The 23,780-nt window shown below is 54.8% G+C and overlaps 1 protein-coding gene across 3 annotated transcripts; it reads left to right on the plus strand.

Moving 5' to 3' along the window:
* Window positions 1–14,850: 14,850 nt before the first annotated feature.
* LOC101907857 (leukocyte immunoglobulin-like receptor subfamily A member 6) lies at window positions 14,851–23,567 on the plus strand. Of its 3 annotated transcripts, XM_024978818.2 has the most exons (11): window positions 14,852–15,097; window positions 15,512–15,547; window positions 17,712–17,996; window positions 18,130–18,432; window positions 18,650–18,961; window positions 19,172–19,474; window positions 20,103–20,150; window positions 20,716–20,838; window positions 20,994–21,110; window positions 21,545–21,595; window positions 22,540–23,567. In XM_024978818.2, exons 1-10 carry the CDS (start codon window positions 15,064–15,066, stop codon window positions 21,568–21,570), a joined length of 1,587 nt encoding a protein of 528 aa, XP_024834586.1. In that variant the 5' UTR covers window positions 14,852–15,063; the 3' UTR covers window positions 21,571–21,595; window positions 22,540–23,567. The 3 variants fall into 3 exon arrangements, 2 of the variants coding, with proteins under 2 accessions (XP_024834587.1, XP_024834586.1); XM_024978819.2 differs by lacking the exon at window positions 21,545–21,595 and having other exon boundaries at window positions 14,851–15,097; XR_003030242.2 differs by lacking the exons at window positions 20,994–21,110; window positions 21,545–21,595; window positions 22,540–23,567 and adding an exon at window positions 20,278–20,393 and having other exon boundaries at window positions 14,854–15,097; window positions 20,716–20,801.
* Window positions 23,568–23,780: the final 213 nt, after the last annotated feature.

The following is a 23,780-nucleotide window of genomic DNA, read 5'->3' on the forward strand; positions in this document are numbered from 1 at the left end:
AACCAAAAGGACTTTGAAAGAGCCTCCGTCTAGAGGCAGAGCGGGAAGGGAGGGAGCCAGGGAGGGTAGGGACAGACTGGGTGAGACTGAGAGCAAGGGAGGGAGGGAGAGACAGAAAGAGAGAAATCAGGAGAGAGGCTGAAGAGAGAGACAGGATCGCGTCCACCATCCGCAGGTGGAGCCCTAGGGCTGAGGCCAGCCTCTGGAGCTCCCCACTCCTTCCAGCTGCGCGCTCTGAGGGCCGACGCCTGCAATCCCCCAACACCCCGCCCCCACCCCCGCAACCTCCCCCCTCCCCCCTCCCTACAGTTTAGAAGCAGTTTTGTTTCTTTGGTTTGGATACACCCGCTGCTATTTTTGTTTCTTTTTTGTAAATGTACTTTTCAGTGACATAAATGATACTCCCTCCTTATAAAGACAGAAAGGAAGGATTTGGGGGTGGTGGTGGGGAATCCGCACCACACAGATTGTGAGATCTTAGTTCCCCCACCAGGGACTTAACCTAGAGCCTCGGCAGGGACAGTGCAGAGCCCTAACCAGTGGACCGCTTGGGAATCCCCTGTCCCTGCAAAGGTAGAAAGGAAAAGTAACCCTACCAATAAGGTTTTGATGACCTCATCCAATCCAATTCTCATGAAACTGGTGTGGGGTATACACCTTCCAAGTTTGTGTTGGTCTCTTACACACAGACCAGCGTTTCTGCACCCAGAGCTATTGGCATTTGGGGCCAGGTCATTCTTTGTGGGGTGTAGGGTCCTGTGCACTGTGAGATGCTCACCTCAGCCCTAGGGCTCCGCCCACTGGATGCCAGAGCTCCTCCTCCCCTTGGTTGGATAACCGACAATATTTCCAAATGGCTGTCTGCAGTTCCCGCCTCCTGGCTGCAACGCCAGCAGGAAAAGCTCCTGGGATCCACCGGAGGGTCCATGAAGGAAGGGAGTATCCGGGCACAATTGGCAAAGGTGAGGAAATAGAGACGGGCTTAGAGATAATTTGTGCAAACCTCTGGTCAAACTACCATGAGCCCTGGTCTTCCATCTGGGGATGGGGGTGGGGGATTCCCAAGGTTCTTCCTGCCTTGCTGCTAAAGGGGGGCAGGTGGGACCACGCATTGGTGTCAGATGGCCTTGATTGGAGCCCCAGTTTCCTCAGCAAGTCACTTTTCAGCTTGTAGCTTTAGTTTCTTCATCAGTATCAGAGGTCTAAGGACCCTCACAGAAACCCTAAGAATAATTCATAAAAGCAGCAGTCATCACCAAGCAGAAGTAGTTTTTCAGACTGTGTCTAGGTGCTTGGTGATGACGGTGGTGGTAATAGCAGTAATAACAGCCCGCTTTCTTGAATGCATGCCAAGTACGTGCCAGACATTTTACCCCATGCATCACACGTAAAGCATTTAGGTTCTCACGAAAACCCTACAGAGCAGGTCCTGGCATTATCTTCACTTGGTAGATGACAAACTAGTGGCATGACTTTGTCTAAGTCACAAAGTTAATAAAAGGCAGCTGTTGTTCAGTTGCTAAGTCCTTTCTGACTCTTTGTGACCCCCGTGGACTGCAGCATGCCAGGCCTCCCTGTCCATCACCAATTCCCGGGGTTTACTCAAACTCATGTCCAGCGAGTCGGTGATGCCATCCAACCATTTCATCCTCTCCCGCCCCCTCTCCTCCTGCCTTCAATCTTTCCCACCATCAGGGACTTTTCCAGTGAGTCAGCTGTTTGCATCAGGTGGTCAAAGTATTGGAGCTTCAGCATCAGTCAGGATTCTGATACAATCCGAGGACCTCTTCCTCCAGATCCTGCCTCTTAGCTAAACTGCTCGCCTCCTATGAGAAACAGAATATAATAGTCTCTGACCATCTGCTTCCCATTAAGTAGACACCATTGTTACTGCCATTTCACAGAAAAGCAAAGTGAGCCTCAGGGAGGCATAACGATGTTCCCAAGGACACAGAGCAAATGAGAGGCAGATCTAGGTTTTGAAACCTGCTTTGGTGTGAGCCCAGTCTGTTATCTTTGGGCCAAACCTAGATATCTGGTACGCTGACCCTGGTCTGGTAGAAGACAGTTCTGAGCGGGTAGAGGAAAACGAACATCATATGACCCCCTGGCTGCTCCAGCGGTGGTGACGCTGAGCGCGGCGCCAGCACCACGAGCTTCGGCACTGTACTCCTCATCGGGGTGCATGGATCATGAACGGAATTTGAGTCACTGTCAACTACTACGACCCTCCTGGTGTTTTTCCAGTTTACCCACATGCTCTGGTTGGATGTTTTGTTTAACTCCTGCGTGGAGACCACACAAGAGGACCATGGATGGGGCTCAGCTGATGAAAATTGGCCCACCGAGACAGCAGGAAATGGTGGAGGCTGCCTTGCCTTCATAGACTCTGACCGTGGTGCCGAAACCAGACTCAACCGTCGAATCCCGGTCAGCACCGCGGACAGCAGCCGCAGAGCCTGCCTCCCTGGGGTTGGGTCCTGGCGGGTCAAAGAGGGAGGGTGTCCAGATACAGGTAGGGAGGTATGGGGGCCACCCAGAGGAGGCGCCAGAACTGTTCAGGAGGGAGGGGAGCTCAATAACGCAGGACATGAGGATCAGACTGACCACATAGTACTGCCATCGGAAGACAACTCCTTGGACTCCCTGCTGGTCCCGTGGATAAGAATCCTCCTGCCAATGCAGGGGACATGGGCTCGGTCCCTGGCCCCGGGGGACATTCTACATGCCCCGGAGCAAATAAAGCCTGTACGCCACAACTTCTGAGCCCTCGCGGCCTAGAGCTTGTGCTCCACAAGAGAAGCCGCTGCAGTGAGAAATCCACGCAATGCAATGAAGAGTAGCCCCCACCTCCACGCCTGGCTCAGCTCCCTGAGCCTGGTCTCACCTGGACATCACGAGGGCCCGGACACTGAGCCCCAGCATCGGTGGTGGGGGGCGCACAGATCCGACCCTGCTGGGCTGCTGCGAATGGGCTTCCGGAGATGGGGGAGAGAGACCCCTTCAGTGGAACCTGGGTCTTGTCCCCCAGACAAGGGTCAGAATGTGTGGCTCCTCCAGGCCGACTGCCCGCCACCGCCCCCCTCCCCCGTGGTGAGGTCCACTCTTCACCGGGCAAGTCACAAGGACCAGGGCCGGATGGTGCTTCAGGGCACCTTTGGGGGGAGGCCGTGCCTGTCCTGTGTGTGGTCAGCTCCCAGGGTGTCCTGGAGTCGGGGTCCATCCAGCACACTCTGACCCCCCACACCCAGAGGAGGTCACCACCAGAGGAGGTCACCATGAAAAGTCTGGGCAGTGATGCGGGGCACAGCTCCGGGAGGTACAGAGGGTGTGACCCCAGCACGATGGAGCAGGGGGCTCCGCCTTGTCTGGCCCCAGGCCCCTTTTCTCAGGAATCTCGGGGTGTTGTCCGGGGTTGAGTGAAGGCCGTGCGTGGCCCATGGTTGGATGCTCAGGATGGAGAGCCGCCAGGCTGAGTGGAACAGACCCTGGGCAGCCCCCACACAGCAACAGTCCTTCTCCTGTCCCCCCACCATCACAGGAGCCCCTGGAGGCGTCAGCTCCCCCACCACTCAGTGCTGCTCCTCGGCTGGTAAGTAGCTGATCCCCGCCTGGAGGGGTGTCTGGGAGGCGGCCTGTGCTGGGATGGGGGCACAGCCCTCTCCCGGGCTTGGCTCAGGGACTGTGAGAGCGCAGCACGGGGCTAGCAGGCACAGGGCACCGGGGTGTCTCTGACACTCATAAGGACCCTGGGAACAGCACCCACCTGGCTAGATGACCCTGCACCAGACGCCTGATGGCAGTAATGCCAGGACCGCCCATCGTGGGTGGCACTTCCCAGACCTTCTCAGAGCCTCCGTCCCTTTTCCTATGCAGAAAGGAGGTCACAGGTTCTTGTCCAAAAGGGCAAGGATTGGAAGGGAGGAACCAGCCCAGGGCAGCCAGACTGGACCCCAGACTCGGGGGTTTGGCCGAGGCTCTGCACCGCCCCCTTGAGGTCAGGGTCACTGCGGGCCGGGCTCCACGCTGAGAGAGGGACAGGGCCACTGGCACACTAGGAGAGGGAAGGGACCGCTGATGGTTATGCCTGGGCAGCCTAGAAGGGAAGTCACTCTTGCAAAAGCCTAAAACGGACGTTGAGAGGGTTTCCCTGTGGAATCATTCCTTTCTAGAAAGTCATCGAGTCAATTCTGCTGCAGGCAAGAACTAGAGTCCTGAGACCCACCATCAACTTCTGGGAGTTTCAGTATCCATGTGGTCCCTCCCACAGTTAACTAGCTCCTTGGAGAGAAGGTGTAGCACCTGTTTCCAGAGACCCAGCTTTGGTGCTTGGCTGTTTCCAGAGACCCAGTTATGTTCTTACAGTTGTTCAGCTGATTTCAGACATGTTCTGTGAATCCTCCACTACCCCCAGAGATGCGTTTTCATTGTCTTCTGAGCTGACTCTGCAAACCTTCCTAGAGTGCGCGTGGTGATCTTGAATCTGGGCTGCACTCATGTAGCTGATAGCTGATACCCAGTTTTCTGGATCACACTTCACCTTGTTCGTCAGTCAATGTTCTCACAGGTCCAAGAGCATCAGCCCCGCATGTGGCGCTGGGTACACAGGTTGTAGGTCCCAGTCTCTGCTCCACCGTCCCCCAAAACTCAGTGAGGGAAACAAGACAAAAACAAGACAATCAGTGTTTTCTGACCCAAGAGTGTGTCTGAGGGGACTTGTGTCTGGGTGAAGGCGCAGAGCTGCCCCACCTGCATACAGCTCCCATCCCTTCACAAGCACACAGCCATGCATGCACAAATGCACTAATATGTACCCAAACACACCTGCACAGTGTAAAGTGTATACATGCATACATACCCCCTGAATGCACATATACACACAGAGACATATATGCACACACTGTACACACACATACACTCATGCAGACACCCACGTGTGGGCAGGGTGGGCTGGCCAAGGGAGTTGGTGAGGCCATGACTGCACAGGGAGGGCCTCTCAGGCTTTAGGTCCACCCGGAGGAACCGGCAGGCCCCCATCTCCCACCCCACCCCAGTTCATTCCCACTGGACGCCATGCATTCCCCAAACACGAGAGGGCCCAGCAGCTGTAGGACACTGTCCTTGACCTGACCTTCACCCCTCACCGGGCTAATGCCTGTCAGATTTGGGATTGGAGGCCATTCATCCCTACAAGCATACAACTGCTGTAACAAATTACCACTCACACAGCAGCACCAAACAACGCAGCTTATTTCCCTACAGTTCAGGAAGGCAGAAGTCTGAGATCAGTTACACGAGGCTGAAATCCGGGGTGGGCAGGGCTGTGTTCCTTCTGGAGGCTCCACGGGAGGCTCCATTCCTTTACCTTTTGCAGCGTCTGGGGGCCATTTGCACTCCTTGGCTCATGGCCCCTTCCTCCATCTTCAGATCCTCCCTCTGACTAGGACTCCTGCTTCTGTGGTCATGTCTCATCTCACTCTCTGACCCGCTTGCTTCTCTTATAAGGACTCTGGTGATTACATTGAGTCTACCTAGAATATCCAAGCTCATCTCCCCTTCTCAAGAGCCTTAACTCAGTCACACTTGCAAAGACCCCTTTTGCACCTAAGGTAACACAGCAGCTGGTTCCTGTCTTCCTGAGTGGGTGTCCGTCCGCATCACCACCTCCATTCGTGGGCTCCTCTGGGCTTGAATGCCTCACTCTAAATTCTACGCATCTCCTTGCAGGGATGTGTCCTTCTGTTTCCACTAGCTTTTGAAATAATGAATTATTGAGAGTCTATTTCCTGTGTCCTAGAACCTCTGTGTAAGAGGAGGTCGGGTAGGAAGCAGTGGAGACTAGAAACACCCCCACCGTGTGATCCCAGGTGCCCATAGGGACAGGTGGCCCCTGTGTGACAAGACTGTGGCTGCCCACAGCACCGTGTCCTCCCTTCCTGGGCGCCCAGCGAGATGGTCTCCCAGCCTCCTTGCAGTTATGTGTGTCCTGGGATGACGTTCACAGTGAGCAGGATGCACGGAGCTGCTTCCAGGCCTGGCCCCAAACCCTCCCTCACAAGATCCTCACTGTTGGTCATTCTGCTGGTGGATGCGGATGCCCTGGGCGACCTTGGCAGCACACTGAGAGTGGTGCCTGGCTGCCAGGATGACAGTGGAGTAGAGCTCCCTGTACCTGTTGCATTAGTCCTGTTTCAGGTTTCTGTAAAGTTGATGCTTTAACATGTGTGATACATGTACAGTAAAAATGAATTGAAAATAGAGTTGGGAAGCCCCGAGGCAGAGCTCTTTCACCATTGCTTTCTGCTGCAGCTTACCTTACATTGCTGGGTAGAAGGATGGTTACTTTACAATCCAGCAGAAAAATGATGATTTTTTTTCTTCTTGTCCAGCAACAGCCACCAATGAGAAGCAGTCACAGCACAATGAAAAATAGGCCAGCCCAGTCTATGAGAAGCAGTTAAGCCAATGGGAAACAGCCACAGCCCAGCCAATGAGAAACAGGGAATTTCAGCCTGTGAGACACAGAGATTGTCCAGCCAATGAGACACAGCCACAGTCCAGCCAATGAGAAACAGCCACAATCTAGCCAATGAGAAACAAGGAATTTCAGCCTATGCGACACAGAGACTGTCCAGCCAATGAGACACAGCCACAGTCCAGCCAATGAGAAACAGCCACAATCTAGCCAATGAGAAACAAGGAATTTCAGCCTATGAGACACAGTGACTGCCCAGCCAATGAGACACAGCCACAGTCCAGCCAATGAGAAACAGGGAGTTTCAGCCTATGACACAGTGACTGTCCAGCCAATGAGACACAGCCACAGTCCAGCCAATGAGAAACAGCCACAGATGAGCTAATAAGAAACAGCCATTACAGCCCAGCCAATGAAAAAGAGGGAAATTCCAGCCAATGAGACATGGTGAATGTCCCACCATTGAGAAACATCCACAGTTCAGTTGCTCAGTGTAGCCGACTCTTTGTGACCCCATGGACCACAGCACGCCAGGCCTCCCAGTCTATCACCAACTCTCAGAGCTTGCTCAAAACTCATGTCCATCCAGTCGGTGATGCCATCCAACCATCTCATCCTCTGTTGTCACCTTCTCCCGCCTTCAATCTTTCCCAGCAACAGGGTCTTTTCAAATGAGTCAGTTCTTCACAGCAGTTGGCCAAAGTATTGGAGTTTCAGCTTCAGCATCAGTCCTTTCAATGAACATTAAGGACTGATTTCCTTGAGGATGGACTGGTTGGATCTCCTTGCAGTCCAGGGGACTCTCAAGAGTCTTCTCCAACACCACAGTTCAAAAGCATCAATTCTTCAGCACTCAGCTTTCTTTATAGTCTCACATCTATACATGACTACTGGAAAAGCCATAGCTTTGACCAGACAGACCTTTGTTAGCAAAATAATGTCTCTGCTTTTTGATATGCTGTCTAGCTTAGTCATAACTTTTCTTCCAAGGAGCAAGCATCTTTTAATTTCATGGCTGCAGTCACCATCTACAGTGATTTTGGAGCCCCCAAAATAAAGTCTCTCACTGTTTCCATTGTTTCCCCATCTATTTATCATGACGTGATGGGACTAGACGCCATGATCTTGGTTTTTTCAACGTTGTTTTAAGCCATTTTTTTTTCACTCTCCACTTTCACCAAGAGGCTCTTTAGTTCTGCCATAAGGGTGGTGTCATCTGCATATCTGAGGTTATTGATATTTCTCCCAGCAATCTTGATTCCAGCTTGTGCTTCATCTGCATATAAGTTAAATAAGCAGGGTCACAATATACAGACTTGAAGTACTCCTTTCCCAATTTAGAAACAGCCACAGCCCAGGCAATAAGAAACAGTGAAAATTCAGCTAATAAGAAATAGCCACAGATGAGCCAATCAGAAGCAGCAAAATCTTAGCCAATGAGAAACAGCACAGACCACCCAATGAGATACAGCCACAGATGAGCCAATCAGAAACAGCAAAATTTTAGCCATTGAGAAACAGCCACAGTCCAGCCAATGAAATACAGCCATAGATGAGCCAATCAGAAACAGCAAGATTTTAGCCAGTGAGAAACAGCCACAGTCCAGCCAATGAAATACAGCCACAGATGAGCCAATCAGAAACAGCAAAATTTTAGCCAGTGAGAAACAGCCACAGTCCAGCCAATGAGATACAGCCACAGACCAGCCAGTCAGAAACAGCCACAGCTGAGCCAATCAGCAACACTGAAATTTTAACCAATCAGCAACAGCCACAGTCCAGCCATGAGAAACATCCACATTCCAGCCAATGAGAAATCATCCCATCTGCACAGCTTGCTTTTCTCTAACAGATTTGCATTTAAAGCACATCCCTTCAAGCATCCTCATTTTTCTGTATAAAGTAACATTCCTCTCCATTGCTCTCTGGACTTGACGCTGGTTTGCCACAGTTTGAATGTCCTGAATTGCAATTCCTCGGCCATTCCTAAATAAACTCAGTTTGCCTGCAAAATAACTGGACCTTTAATTTTAGGGTTCAAACTGGACACACCTTTTCCTGGATGAGCCAATAATATGTCTGAGTCACTTGCTCTGGCCTCCTGCCTCCCTCGGCCTCCTGCCTCCCTCTTCCTCCCCCGCCCCCTACCTCCTACCCGCTTCTTAGCAGGAATCCTCTTCCTGGTGCTCTTAACAAACTGTTGTCGTTTAGTTGCAAAGTCGTGTTAGACTCTTTTGCAGCTCCATGGGCTGTAGCCCACCAGGTTCCTCTGTCCATGGGATTTCCCCGGCAGAAATACTGGAGTGACTTGACATTGCCTTCTCAAGGGGACCTTGCCAGCCGAAGAACTGAACCTGAGTCTCCTGCATTGGCAGAGATTCTTTACCACCAAGCCAAGCAATTATCCAACACAAACCAGTTGATCCAGAGTCTACACCCCCATCACCTCTTTTACGGGTCTCCACAGTCTGGGCCACTATCCACCTGCCCTTGACACTCCGGGGCCAGGTACAGGCCAACAAGGGACACCTTCTCCACCCCACAACCCGCTGAGATCATTAAACCAGCCAATCCCAAGCTGCTTACCTTTTTTTGTCCATTATTTCTTGTGGCAACCACAATAAAGGCTCTTGCCCACATTCCCCTCTCACTCCATCTTCTTTCTGTCTCTGGAGCTTCGTCTTGTGACCCTGGTGGGTGGCATCCATGCTCCCCACTCCTGGGAACTGTGAGTTGCAAAATATCTTTTCAACAGCAAGGCGTCTCCTGATGGCTCCCTCACTATCCTTCACATTTTAAAAATACACAGCATTTTAAATCACCACCGTGCTGAGCTAGAATCAGCTTCACCTGTTTACTGGGGGAGGAACTAACTCCTATCAAGAGGCCTTAGACTTTGGGAGTCTATTGGCAGTAATAATTACACAGCTGAAACACACATTCCGACCGTGAGAATGGGTAAGGGGTGACCCGGCCTTGGGTGTGCAGAAAGCAGACCCCCGTCTCTGCCTGAGTCAGAGCTTCGTCTTCCGTTCCCCGTGCACGATGTCAGCCCGCCCAGCGCTCTCTGAATTCCACACCTGGGAGACCTCATACCTTTCTCCCTGACCCCTACCCCCACCCACACCACCATCACAGACACCTGGATGGACCTCATGTCTGTGTTACAGGAACAGATCCCCTCCTTCCTCTCCAGGGTCTCTGTATTCTTTCTTAATGTCACTTCCCACAGATTCAGGTCCAGCCACAATTGCCCACTTGATCACTTCACATCACTGCTGAAGTTACAGGGCTTCTAAATGAGGCCACTCCACGCTGTCTCAACAAAGAAACACTTGGGGTCCGCACGACTACGGCCCCGGAGTGCCACCAAGGATGCAGGGTCACTAGGAACCCCTCGCCAGGAGAATTCCGATCCCATGCGTGGTCACTGTCCTGCTTACTGTGCAGTCAGACCTGTGGTTCCCACTCAGTGCAAATGGGAACGTTACCCCCAAATCCCGCTAGACCACAGCAGAGTTCAGTTCCCAATTTGTGTGTCTTTTATTATTTTTAATAGAAACATAAATAATCCAGCCTACCTATGCAGGAGGCTCAAGAGACTCCCGTTGGATCCCTGGGCGGGAAAGATCCCCTGGAGGAGAGCATGGCAACCCACTCCAGTATTCTTGCCTGGAAAACTCCATGGAAAGAGGAGCTTGGAGGATACTGTCCATGGGGTCGCAGAGTCAGACATGAATGAGCAGACACAAGAAACCAGCATGCCTGTTGCAGATCTGGTATTTTTAAGTGTTCTTATACATCTGAAGCATATTTTAATAATTCATCCTAGATTCAGCCAGCTCCTACAATGACTATTTTAGTTCTGTGCAAACATTTGCACATTTAAGCCTGGTAGGAACCCTCCATAGAATGTCCTACTCTCTTCTCCCATTTTCTGCAAGAACTGAGGGACTGAAACATTAGATAACTTGCCCAAGGTCGGCCAGCTCTGAGTGACGGGGCCACAGACCCATGTGGACACCTGATGCCCTGCTCTGACCTCAGGGCGGGCTGTATCTTGCCAGTTGGGAGGTTTCTGTCCTGGCTCAGAGGAGGGTGCCCAGCCCCCAGCTCGTTATTAGTACTGATCTTTCATTTGTTATTCACACTCGCGGTTAGTTCCTGCAGAGACCTGCGTCCTAACTCGGTGGTCTTCACCTTCGTTTCCTCCGGTTCCATTATTGTGCTCAGTTTCCCTGTTTCACTCTCTCTGCCTCTCTCTGTGTTCCTCTCTGTCTCTGTGTGTTATTTTCCCACCATTACCGTATTATTCAGGACTCTCCAGGACGGACAGGTCATCACACAGTTGTATGGGGATTTCTGAGAGGAGGCCATCATGGGAACAGACCCTCAGGGTTCAGGAGGTGGAGAGACTGTCCCAGGACCTGCTGCAGACCCAGGAGAGTGGCTGACAGCGTCAGTGTGGGTGTATGATAGTGTCAGCGTGGGTGTGTGACAGCGGCAGTGAGCGTGTGTGACAGTCAGTGTGGGTGTGAAGGCCGAGACCAGGAGAACGGCAGTGTCAGGCCCAGCCTGGGGCTGGGGAGTCAGGAACCAGGGGCTCTGAGTCTGAGGACTGGAGATGCTGGACGTCCCAGCGCAAGAAGAGGCAGGGAATTCACCCCCTGGCCCTTCTTGGTCTGTGGGGGCCCCGGGGCATGGGGTGGAGCTGCCCACATTGTGAGGGTGGACCCCTTCTCTCAGCCACTAAACCCGGCTCATCTCTTCCAGAGTCTCCTTCGAAGACATGCCTAATGCACTCCAGTACTCTTGCCTGGAAAATCCCACGGACGGAGGAGCTTGATAGGCTGCAGTCCATGGGGTCACTACGAGTTGCACACGACTGAGAGACTCCACTTCAAGGCTCCTTAGCCCAGGCAGGTTGACACATAAATTAACGATCACAGTTAGAATGGTGCATTTCCCCTAAAACCTGGCTTGACTCTGACCCCAGGCAGACAGACGGACAGATGGGGGCTTAGCAGAGGGAAGTGTGGAGGGCTGGTGTTCCTGGAGATGTTCCTGAATATTCTATGCTTATGGATTGGAAAATTAATATTGTTGAAATGACTATATTACCCAAGGCAATCTGCAGATTCAATGCAATCCCTATTGAAATACCAATGGGATTTTTCACAAATGAGATGAACAATTCTAACATTTCTATGGAAACACAAAAGACCCCTAATGGCAAAAAAAAAAAAAATCCCAATAACTGAGAAAGAAGAATAATGCTGGGGGGATTATACGCTCTGATTTCAAACTATACTACAAAGCTACAGTGATTGGATCAGTGTGGTAGTGGCACAAAAACATCCCTCAGCACAAATCACCGCGGTGGTGCATGACAATGTGCGCTGTTGGGGGAATGTAAACTGGGGCAGCCACTGCGGGAAACAGCACGGAGTTTCCGCAAACTATTAAAACTAGAGCTGCCACGTGATCCAGTCAAGGCCCATTCTGGTATTTACCCAAAGAAAACAAAAACACCAATTCACAAGGTTATATGCATGGCGATACTCGATGCACCATTATTTCCAACAGTCAGGATATGAAACAGCTAACTGAGCACTCAGCAGACGAATGGACACAGGAGATGTGGTGTGTGTCTGAGTCTCTTGCATGCGTTTTCTACCTATGTAGTCCTTGTTTTCTATGACCTGCATTTCTCTGGTGGCTCGGCTGGTAGAGAACCAGCCTGGAATGTGGGAGACCTGGTTTGATCCCAGGATTGGGAAGATTCCCTGGAGAAGGGAACAGCTACCCACTTCAGCATTCTGGCCTGGAGAATTCCATGGACTGTATAGTCCATGGGGTCGCAGTCGCACACGACTGAGTGACTAAGCACAGACTCCTGTCAACTTCATGTTATTCCATCAGGAGGAGCACAGACAGGTTCTCTCACCTTTTCTATGACTGAGTAATAATCTTTTACACGTGTGTGTGTGTGTGTGTGTGTGTGTGTGTGTGTGTATCTTGGCATTTGTAACAACATTTGTGGACCTAGAGGGCATTGTGCTAAGTGAAATAAGTCAGATAGAGAAAAACCAATTACTGTATGATCTCATATATGCAATCTAGAATACAAAACAAAGAAAACAGTCTGAGAGAGACTCATAGAAACAGAGCGAATGGGTGGTTGCAGGAAGGAAGGGGGACTGGAGGGGCAAAACAATGAAGGGGACAAACATCCAGTTATAAATAAGTCACAAGCATGTAACTACAGCCTGAGGAATATGGTCAGTAACATTGTAATAAATCTGTGTGGGGATGGATGGTTACCAGACTTACTGTGGTCATCATTTCAGAACATATGCAAATGTAGAATCCTTATGAGGTGGACCCGAAACTAACATAACATTGCACATCAGATATATTTCAATAAGATAAGAGAAATGAGGAGACTTCCTGGTGATCCAGTGGTTACAGCTCTGCACTTCCACTTCCAGGGGGAGAGCTTTGGCTCTCTGGTTGGAGAACTAAGATCCCCACATGCCGTGTGGCCAAAAATAAGCGAACCTCCACTAAAATAGGAATATTCACAATAAACACATCTGACAAAAAAAGTCACGTGCCTAATAAGAATGAGAAAGTATCCCGTTATTTAGTAAAAAAAAATAATAATAAAGTTAGTTAGCCCCAATTTTTAAATGAGAAGATGATTCAAATAGACATTGCACGAAAATAAAATTAATATCCAAATGGCTAAGGACAGATGGAAAATTTCACAAGTTCATCAGTTACCAGAGACATGCAAAGTAAAACCACAAAGGTACCACCACCCCTCACAGAGGGACAAAAATAAGAAGGTGGGAAAGCAGAGGGGCGGGTTAAGGATGTGGGGCAACCAGAATGCTCAGAGTGTGAACTGATGCCATCACTTCGAAACATATTCATAAGTACCTACTGGAACTGAATAAATGCACAGCACAACACACGGCAATTACACCCCGAGGTTTATTCCAACAGAAACGCACATATACGCTCGTCGCTGGACATGAATTAAGACATTCAAAGCAACACTTTCCATTCTAATGTAAACTGGAAGCTAAGCAAATGCCTCTTTACACTGGAGGGGATGTACGCATGGTGGTGATTCACACAGTAAAATACTCCACAGCACCCAGAGTGTTAGACAAATCTTAAAATATTCGGTTGAGCAGAGGAAGCCACACACACACACACACACAAAGAGGCTGCAGAGAATATTCACCCTGAGATAAAGAACCAAAACCTGCAATTTTAACCCATGCTGTTGAAGTCAGCAAAGTCATTACCTTTGGAGTTAAGTTACTGGAAAACGTGAGCGCTCAATGTGTGAAAATTCACCAAACTGTGCGTTCAACATGTGCAATTTTTTGTGTATTATACTTCAATAAAAGTCAACACACACACAGAAACACATCAGTGAAAAACTGCTGAAAAACCCAAAGACAAAACCTTAAAAGCAGGGAAAGACATAATTTTCAAAGGAGCAACAGGAGGAGGCACAGTTTATCTGCACAGAAGTGGTTAATGCCATATTTAATGTGCTGAAAAAGCTAACTGCCAACCTAGAACTCAAGGGAACATCCATCCTTCAAAACTGGAAGTGAAATAAAGATATTTCGGTGGGCAGCGAGAAACCGTATCCATCGCCAACAGAATGCCAGGTTTGCTCAGCCCAGACCACACCCTCTCCACTCCCTCTTCCCTAGTCCAGGGTTGGAACACAGCCCCTCAGATAGAACTAGGTTTCTGTTAATAGGAAGACTGAGCACCGGTGCTGTGTAGACCACCATCACCACCTGGCAGAGCTCCTCCCGGGAGAAGCGGCTGTTCCCTGGCCTCAGGGACAGAGGACAAGGGATTCCACGACGGGGCTCCTGTCCTGCAGGCTCCGTGTGCACACACGCCTCCCACCCCCAAGCCCTGTTCTCATTTCAGCTCCCAGCTGAGGGCCCCACTGGGTCCCAGGCCCAGCGCCAGGTCTCAAGGTCTGTCTCCCCATCACTCAGCTCTGGGATTTTGTGTGTGCTCACCGGCCAGCCCTGCCTCCCCCGGTTCCAGCACCGCCTGGGGAAAGGGGCAGAGAACACATGTGATAAGATATTTTTAATGCACTTGACACCTCCTGGGAATGTAACATATATCGCAATATTAAACACTCAGAGGAGGGTTTCGGAGTTTTCCATTTTCAATACGAGGAACCGTTGGCATAAAGTGATGCAACTCTTTGCCCAAGAACAGAGTCGGGACTGATGGTCAAGTCGGTGTGCTGCACAAAGTGTGTTCTGCTCATGGGTGGAGAATGGGGCTCCCCCCTCGGGGTGCACCCGGAGAAGAGTTGAGCCTCCTGGGAGCCCAGAGGGAGGAACAGCTGGGAGCCGCCCCTGGGTCCCCTTAGGGGGAAGTGTGACAGGCGGAGAGGGCGCTCTTCCCCTTTGTGTGAGGCTGTTGGTTGGAAACCGCCCCATAAAGGCCCGGGGCACATCGCTTCTCCCGTGCCGGCTGCAGGCTCCATCCCTCAGCACCGACTCCAGGGCGCATCGGGACAGGGCTGGGCTATGGCGCCTGGGCCCTCCACCCTCCTCGGCCTGGGTGAGCCTGGGGGTGCTGGGACGGATTCCAGGGGCAGAGGGGCTCTGCTCAGCCCTGACTCCAGCCCAGGAGACGCCAGAATCCTGGGGGGCAACGTGGTTCCCCCTCCATCCCCGGGGCTGCGCCCTCAGCTTTGGCCCAGACCCAAGTGACGGGAAAGGTTCGGTCCTGGACACGGACTGGGTGTGGGGTGAGCGCAGACTGAGCCGGGCTGGCCTGGAGGAGAGGGTCGGGTTGTCTGCGATTTCTTCAGAGCGAGGAGAGGGCTTGCACTCAGACGTAATGTTGTGGGGGGCGGTGTTGGGAAATGATGGAAAGACACCCGGCCACCCCATGGCTCCTCGAGGGCCCCGGGACTGCGGCCAGTGAGGAAACTGCGAGGCGGGCACCTTCTCACTAGAGCTTCTCTTCCAGCGCTCTGTCTGGCCCAGACGGCCCGCACCCAGCAGGGTGAGTCTCCCCCAAACCCCCGCCTCCCCAAGACGGACCTCGATGAGAGCGGAGAGGATCGGGGGGTCTGGGGGCCCTGGCTTATACCCCGAGCTGCTAACAGCCCCAGGGGGGGACCCTGGCCCGGGTCTCCCTTTTCCCCCCTCTGCCCTCGATGGCCTCGCAGGGACGACCCGACCCTCAGGACCGTGCTGAGCCCGCCAGCTCGCGCCCTCCTCCCCCCGCCACCCCCGCGAGCCCAGACCGCCCCCCCCCCGCCCCCGAGTCCCGCCCGAGTCCCGCAGCCCCGTGCAAACAGCCCTCGCTTGCTGAGGACCAGCCCGGCCGTCTCCAGTCTCCTCCAGCCTCCTCCTCCAGCCTCCTCCTCCAGCCTCCCCTGCACCACCCCCTCCCTCGCGGCCCCCCGCCACCCCCCCCCCCCCCGCCCCGTGAGGATGGCCGCTCACTGGGTTTTCTTTCACTTTCTGAATCTCGCCCCCCAACCCGGCCCTCCCCACGGTGACTTCTCCGCCCTGCCCCTCAGCCCGGGGACAGTCCTCCACGTGTGCTCTTAGCTCAGGAACCCCCTCCCTCCACCCCCGGGGGGGCAGCTCGGCCTGGGCAGGCGCCGGGTATTTCCCGTATTTGTGGAGCCAGAGGCACATGGAGGCCTCAGTAAACGGATGGACAGATGGATGGGAACTAGATGTGGTGGAAAGAAAGAGGGAGGGGGTGGGTGAACGAGTGAGTGAGGAGCGCACTCTGCCGGCCCCTGCCTGTAGGGACTTCCCTAACTGAGGCCAACTTCCTGCTTCAGGGCTGCAAGTCCTCCTCGACCCCCGACCCCCCACCACGACCCCCACCACGCCCCTGCCTAGTTGAGACACGTGGGGTTTCCAGAAGCCTCAGTGACAAGGACACGGAAATACACTGGGATGGAGGAAGAGAATACTGAGAAAACCCAGGGATGGTCCCTGCAGACTCACCCTGGACACAGTGACCCTCACCCGCCAGGGAACGTGGGACCAGACCTGTGCTCCAACTCCTCCACAAACACACACACACTCATGCACATACATGCACACACACACACATGCACACACCCACCCACATATACACATGCACACACCCCCACACACACTCGTGCACATACACACACATACCTGCCCACATACACACACCCCCACACACATATATACCTGCACACACACATACACCCCACACACACCCGCATACGCACACACATATATACTGCGCACAGACACACACACACACCCATACACACCCCCACACACATACACACCCCCACACACCCATTCACACCCCACACACACCCATACACATATATACTGCTCACAGACACACACATCCCCATACACACCCCCACACACATACACACTCCCCACACACACCCACACACATATATACCTGCACACGCACACATACACCCCACACACACCCACATGCGCACACACATATATACACCCCACACACACACCTGCACATACACCTACCCCCCCACACCATCTTTCCCAGCACAGGCAGTGGCCCGTCCCTTCAGACCCAGCACAGGTCACTCCCACCCACTCAGAGCCCTGCTTTCCTCGTCCCAGGAATGAGCCGGGCATCCCACCCTGTGTCCCCCTGCCCCTCTCTCTGGAGTGGCCGTGGGCAGGGAGGGAGCCGCCCCCAGCTGCTCTGTCACCTCCCATGTCATTCTGAGCAAGATGTGACCAAGTCTCAGGGTCCTTACGTCAGTGGGGAGACTAACCGCAGTGGTGGGAAGTCACCTGCCCCTGGGACGGGCGGGGGGTGGGGCTGTCCACTGCGGGGGTGATGGAAGTGTTCCCAAACTGGATGCTGGTGAGGGCTGTACACCTCTGCAAGCTTCCAACAAGAAAAAGAAGCGAGAGAGTGAATTGTGTTGTGTGGTAATTCTCCACTGCTGCTGCAGCTGCTAAGTCGCTTCAGGCATATCCGACTCTGTGTGACCCCATAGATGGCAGCCCACCAGGCTCCCCTGTCCCTGGGACTTTCCAGGCAAGAGTACCGGAGTGGGGTGCCATTGCCTTCTCTGGATTCTCCACTAAAATGCGAAAATTATGCTGTGTGGTGATTCTCCACTAAGATGAGAGCCAGGGCCTGGGGGGGACGCCTGGTGAGCTCGCCTCTGATTTCCTTCCAGGGACCCTCCCCAAACCCACCATCTGGGCTGAGCCGGGCTCTGTGGTTCCCTCGGGGACCCCTGTGACCGTCTGGTGTCAGGGGACCCTGGAGGCCCAGGTGTTCCATCTGGATAAAGAGGGAACCTCAGTCCCCTGGGACAGACAGAAACCCCCAGGGCCCGGGGACAAGGCCCAGCTGGCCATCCCACAGATGACCGAGCAGCACGCAGGGAGCTATCAATGTTACTACAGCACCCCCACTGGCTGGTCAGAGGGCAGTGACCGCCTGGAGCTGGTGGTGACAGGTGAGGGACTCTCGGGGGCCTCGGGCTTTGCCCTCGGGAGGGGGTCTGCTCTCAGGGGGTGTCCCTCTCACAGCCCAGCCCTGGGTGGGGGAGAGGGGAGCCCCACGGATTCAGCTGCCTCCTTCTCTCCTAGGATCCTACAGCAAACCCAGCTTCTTAGCCCTGCCGAGCCCTGTGGTGACCTCGGGAAGGAACGTGATCCTCCAGTGTCTCTCCCTTCAGGGATTTAACAGATTCTTTCTGACCAAGGAAGGAGAAGATGAGTCCTCTTGGACCGTGGATGGAGAGCGACACCCCGACGGGCAGATACAGGCCCTGTTCCCCATGGGCCCCGTGACCCCCGGGCACAGGTGGACGTTCAGATGCTACGGCTTTTACAGGCACACCCCCAGGGTGTGGTCGGCCCCCAGCAACCCCCTGGAGCTCCTGGTCTCAGGTGAGGAATCCTGTCCTGATCCCATACATTTGTGCAGACAAGACAATGTACTGGGGTCTCTGCTTCCAGGGGAGCCCCTGTGAGAGGGTGGGGAGAGGAGCGTGGGGCTCACAGGACAGACACACAGACTGAGACACGGCGAGGCCTGGGGCCGGGCCGGGAGAGGGGGGGTTCATGGGGAAGCGGTCCCTACAACCCAGCACGTGTCTCTCCCCAGGGCTGTCTGGGAAGCCCTCCCTCCTGACCCTGCAGGGCCCTGTCGTCACCTCTGGACAGAACCTGACCCTCCAGTGTCGCTCTGACGTTGGCTACACCAGATTCGCTCTGTCCAAGGTCGGGGGACAGGACCTCCCTCAGCGCCCTGCCCGGAGGCCCCAGGTGGGGCTCGCTCAGGCCGACTTCCCCCTGGGCCCGGTGGGCACCATTCACGGGGGCCGGTACAGATGCTACGGTGGACACGGCCTCTCCTCCGAGTGGTCGGCGCCCAGTGAGCCCCTGGAGCTGCTGGTGGCAGGAGAGGAGCCAGCAGGTCAGTCGGGGACCAGACTCTGCACAGGCCCTACCGGGGAGCCCCAGGGGTGATGCTGGGACCAGGGGGAGGGGTCCCGGGGAGGGACAGAGAGACGGGGTGGGGACGGGAGAGACTCGGAGAAACAGAGACAGCGCTGAGGGACCAGAGAGGCCCACGGAGTCTTCCTCAGGACCAGGCCCAGTGCCCGCACCCCCTTCCTCTCTGCAGGACGGCTCAGAGACAGACCCTCCCTCTCGGTGCGGCCAGGCCCCTCGGTGGCCCCGGGGGAGAATGTGACCCTGCTGTGTCAGTCAGGAAACAGGACGGACACCTTCCTTCTGTCCAAGGAGGGGGCAGCCCATCGCCCCCTGCGTCTGCGCTCCCAGGGCCAAGACGGGCGGTACCAGGCCGAGTTCTCCTTGAGCCCTGTGACCTCAGCCCACGGGGGCACCTACAGATGCTACGGCTCACTCAGCACAGACCCCTACCTGCTGTCACAGCCCAGTGAGCCCCTGGCGCTCGTGGTCTCAGGTGAGGCTCAGTGGTCAGCTCTGAAGGAGCCCCTCCTTTCTAGGGTGGGAGTTGGGGGGCTCTACAGAGAGTCAAGGAGGGTCACGCAGATGGGGACCCAGGCTTCAGAGGGACAGAGGGAAACGCTCCCCCCACGCCCTTTCCCACATCCTGTCACTGGACTTCTCAGGGGTGGGGGGAAGAGGCAGAGAGCCAGGGGCAGCTGCGGGGCCGTTTCAGAGACGCGCTGAGCAGAGTGGGTTCCAGGTAGCTGCAGCCCTTCCGCAGCCACAGGGGTCATCCAGAATCCTCTGGGGACCCCGGTCCCTGACAGGGGCTAAACGTAACAGCTCCTGAAACAACGGGGTCTCTGTAAAGTGAGTGGACAACTGGCCCCAGGCCTGTCCCTGGGTCCTTGGCTGATCTGATTGAACTCTGCTTCCAGTCTCAGCACACCTGGTGTCCTGGGGGCAGTGCTGGAAGTTGGGCAGAGAAGCGGGGCAATTGCAGCCTCCAGGGGCTCTGAGGCTGATGGATGAAGGGTCGGGGCCATGGAGCAGGAGATGCTGGGGCCCAGCCTCGTGGGGGGGGCAGCAGGGCTGAGGAGGGGAGAAGCTGCCCCACCCTCAACCCCTTTCTGATTCCGCAGGAGGTTCAGAGGATCAGCCCGCCCCTCAGTGGAGTCAGGAACAGCAGAGTAAGAGTGAGGCTTTTGGGGAGGTGGTGGTGGGTCCGGGGCAGAGCAGGGCTGAATATGCCGCCAGTTCAGGCGTCTCTGGAGACACTGATGTGGACTCCCTCACCATCACCACCCCCCCGTGCAGGCCTCAGCTTCTTCCAGTGTAAAAGGAGAGACCCATGCCCCAGATCTTAGATTTCCTCAGTTCTGACCTGGGTGTGACCCTGCATCGGGCGAGGAGCACAGGGAGCCCCCGAGGAGGTGACTGTGGGGGCCTGTCCCCTCCACTGCAGCATGTGGGGAGGGAGGAGAGGACCCAGAGGCCCCTCCACGCAGCCTACCCCTCTCCCTGCCCCCTCTGAGGTGGGGGAGGGGACGGGACAAGGGAGGACCCTCAGCTCCAAGTGAGACCCTCGGACAGCCCCCTGCAGGTGAGGGGCCCCCAGAGTAGGAAGCTGGTGTCCTCCTGGGGGCCAGCTCAGGAGGAGCTCAGGGTGCCCATGGCCCTGGTTCCAGTCCCAGCTCTGCCACCTCCAGGCTCGGTCACCAGGACCCGTGAGTGATCTCCCTCTCTGTGCCTCAGGCTCCTCGTCTGTAAAACGGGTGGGATGGGCTGGAGATGGATGCACAGACCCCAGCACAAGTCTGCACACGGCCCTGGTTCCAGTCCCGGCTCTGCCCCGTCCAGGCTGGGTCACCAGGGCCCGTGAGTGATCTCCCTCTCTGGGCCCTCAGTTTCCTCGTCTGTAAATGGGTGGGATGGGCTGGATGTGGATGCACAGACCCCAGCACGACTCTGCACACAGCAGGTGCCCAGTTAAAGGGCCCCCATGGCTCACTCAGGCATCTCTGGTGCCCCAGGACTCACGTGGTACCTGAGTGTCCTTATCGGGGTCTCGGTGACCTTCGTCCTGCTGCTCCTCGTCCTCCTCTTCCTCTTCCTCCTACACCGGGGTCAGGACAGACGCAGGAAGTCAGGTGAGTAGGGAAAAGGGTGACCAGGGCCCCTGGAGGCTAGGGTCTTCGGGCTCCACTCAAAGGGAAACCTAACAGATGAGAAGGTCAGCTTAGAAAACATTGTCCAGAGACTCGAAAACTCAGAAGGAAACACCCACTGTCAGCTCACGTGCACTAATTAAAGCCATTTCCCTCTTTTTCAATGTCACGAACACAAAACACGCACCACGAGCCCAGGCTGCCTTCTCTCCTCCTGAATCCCACGTGGAGGGCAGGGGTCACCACATCACCGGGGCCAAGCCTCTGTCCCTCTGAGGCTCTCGGAACCCCGCCCAGCGGTGCCCCTGCTCAGAAGGGTGGGGGACCACACAGCACCCGCCGCAGGGGTGTAGGGTGGGGGCTCCAGCCCTGAGGCTCTCGGAACCCCGCCCAGCGGTCCCGCTGCTCTGCTGCAGGTGCTGCCGTGAGCGACGCACACTGAGGTGGGGCTGCAGCTGGACCATCGGGTGAGACCACAGACCTCCTGTTGACAAACTCAGCCCAGCGCAGGCGCCGCTGTGCTCACACCCCAGCTCCAGCCACGCCCACCCCACCCCTCCTTCCCGGCTCCCTGGGTCCTGCTCTGACCCCACCCTCCCCTTGCCCTGTGACCTCATGGCCCCTTCTTTGGGGTGCCTTTCTCAGCTCCGTGTCCTCTGGCTGACCTTCTGGTGTGGGAGTGCAGCCCCAGGTCTCATGAGGACGCCTGCATCAGTGGATGGCCCACACGGCCCCCAGCCCCCTCCTTCATCCCCAGCAAAGGGCGCGGGAGAGCGGGCGCCACCCCCCAGGCCCTGCAGGTACGGCAGGTGCTCAGCTCGTGGTGAGAGGGGCCCCACGCCAACAAGCTGGCGGAGTCCCAGAATGCAAGGTGCTGACAAGGAAAGTAAATCAAGAGACGGGACTGGGCGCACGGGGCAGGCAGACTCAGGAGGAAGGTCCTGAGGCAGGAGGGACGCGCTTTATCAGGAAGACGGCTGTGTGCCAGGCCAGATGAGCAAGAGGTCTGGGCTCAGACAGAAACCAGGGCTGCACAAAGCACCCCGAGGCTCCCGGCATCAGGAGGCCCCTGGAGTTTCCATCAGGAGAGTGAGCTGACCTGGCCCGAGGTTCCAAACCTCCTCTTGGCACAGCGGGGAGCTGGCTGGAGGACGGCGGCGGACCCAGGAGGCGCCTGTCCTGCCTCACTGTCTCCCTCCAGCGCAACAGGCCCCCAGGAGGGGACGGTCGCCCTGTGAGCCCCTGAGATCACGAAGGCAGGAGGCGCCCAGCCCCTGCCCCCGCCGTCCTCCCGGTTGGGGGGATTCCGGGAAGGATGGGGGGATTCCGGGAAGGATGGACAGACACAGCAGATGGGTCCCTCCTCTCCGGGGCCCCAGGCACCCCATCTCACACACCTTCCCCCCCACAGGCTGTCACATCTGAAGCCCCCCAGGACGTGACCTACGCCCAGCTGAACCACTCGACCCTCAGAAGGGGGACGGCCGCACCCCCCAGCCCCCTGGCGGGGGAGCCCCCAGCAGACCCCAGTGAGCACGTGGCTCTCGCCGTTCGCTAGCCCAGGAAGGACCCGACCTCAGGCTCCAGAGATGAGATCTCAGGGACCCCAGGAGGCACGGGAGCTGCCAGCAGTGGACACAACCTAACGACCAGCAGCCAGTACCTGGGCTCCTAACAGACCACCAGGAGCCCCTGGGACCCTTTCGGGTCAACTTGTACCCTCATAGATAACCAATATCCTGACATTCATGAAATAATGCAACAGACTTGTCTAAAATCGTGTGTGGATGAAAAGAAAACTGGCTCCAAGCTCTACTCCCTCCTGGAGGCTGAAAGGGACAGTCTCACTGAGTTTCTGGGAATAATGGAACTTATTAAGCTGGTGGGAATCGGGCTCCCTGTCGGCTGAGGGTCCTGCCCAGCTTCCAGCAGCTGTCCCAGCCCTTGCCTTGTGGGTCCTCGCTTCATCTTTGAAGCCCAAATGGAAGATGAGACTTGCTGCCTCTCTCTGAACGCGTCTGCTGCTCCCCTCTGCCACTGCTGAGGACCCGGGTAACTCTTTGGACCCCCCTAGCTAATTTAGGATCATGCCCCCTTCTTCTCTCAGCTGCAGCTGCATGATCCTTCTTGCCATGTGAGGTAACACGCCACAGGCTTGGGGAATAGGAAGTAGGCATCTTTTTGGGGGGTCTTTATTCTGCCCATCACACATTGTAAGTGCGTGCACCATTCAATGGTCACTCGTAAACATATACAGTTGTGCAGCCATCACACACACCAGTCGCAGAACACATTTCTCCATCCCTCAAACTTTGCTTGCCTGTCTGCAGGTGCGTGCTGATCTCTGCCATAGGTGGCCACTGATTTGCTTTTTGTGTTTATAAATTTGCTTTTTAGGGTATTTCATAAAAATAAGATTAAAAATATTGAGTCTTTTCATCCAGGCTGTTTTCCTAAATTTAGCATAATTTCTTTTGAATTTTTTTCCGTGTGTAGCATTGACCTATAGCTTCTTTTTTTCCTGTTGACTATATTCCAGGGATTGTATGTACTGTGTTTTGTTCATTCATTTACCAATTAACAAACATTTGAATTGCATGCAATTTTAAAACACCAATATGTGCAGGAAAAAGATGATGAGTTCAGAAGATT

The sequence above is a fragment of the Bos taurus genome, chromosome 18 (assembly GCF_002263795.3).
Source record: "Bos taurus isolate L1 Dominette 01449 registration number 42190680 breed Hereford chromosome 18, ARS-UCD2.0, whole genome shotgun sequence".
Classification (NCBI taxonomy): Eukaryota; Metazoa; Chordata; class Mammalia; order Artiodactyla; family Bovidae; genus Bos; species Bos taurus.

What these genes read in the sequence shown, in the direction of transcription:
- LOC101907857 (XM_024978818.2), top strand. Translation starts at nt 15,064, where the DNA reads ATGGCGCCTGGGCCCTCCACCCTCCTCGGCCTGG. An exon ending in GACGGCCCGCACCCAGCAGG is followed by an intron (nt 15,548 to 17,711) that starts GTGAGTCTCCCC and finishes ATTTCCTTCCAG; the next exon opens with GGACCCTCCCCAAACCCACC. An exon ending in CCTGGAGCTCCTGGTCTCAG is followed by an intron (nt 18,433 to 18,649) that starts GTGAGGAATCCT and finishes GTCTCTCCCCAG; the next exon opens with GGCTGTCTGGGAAGCCCTCC.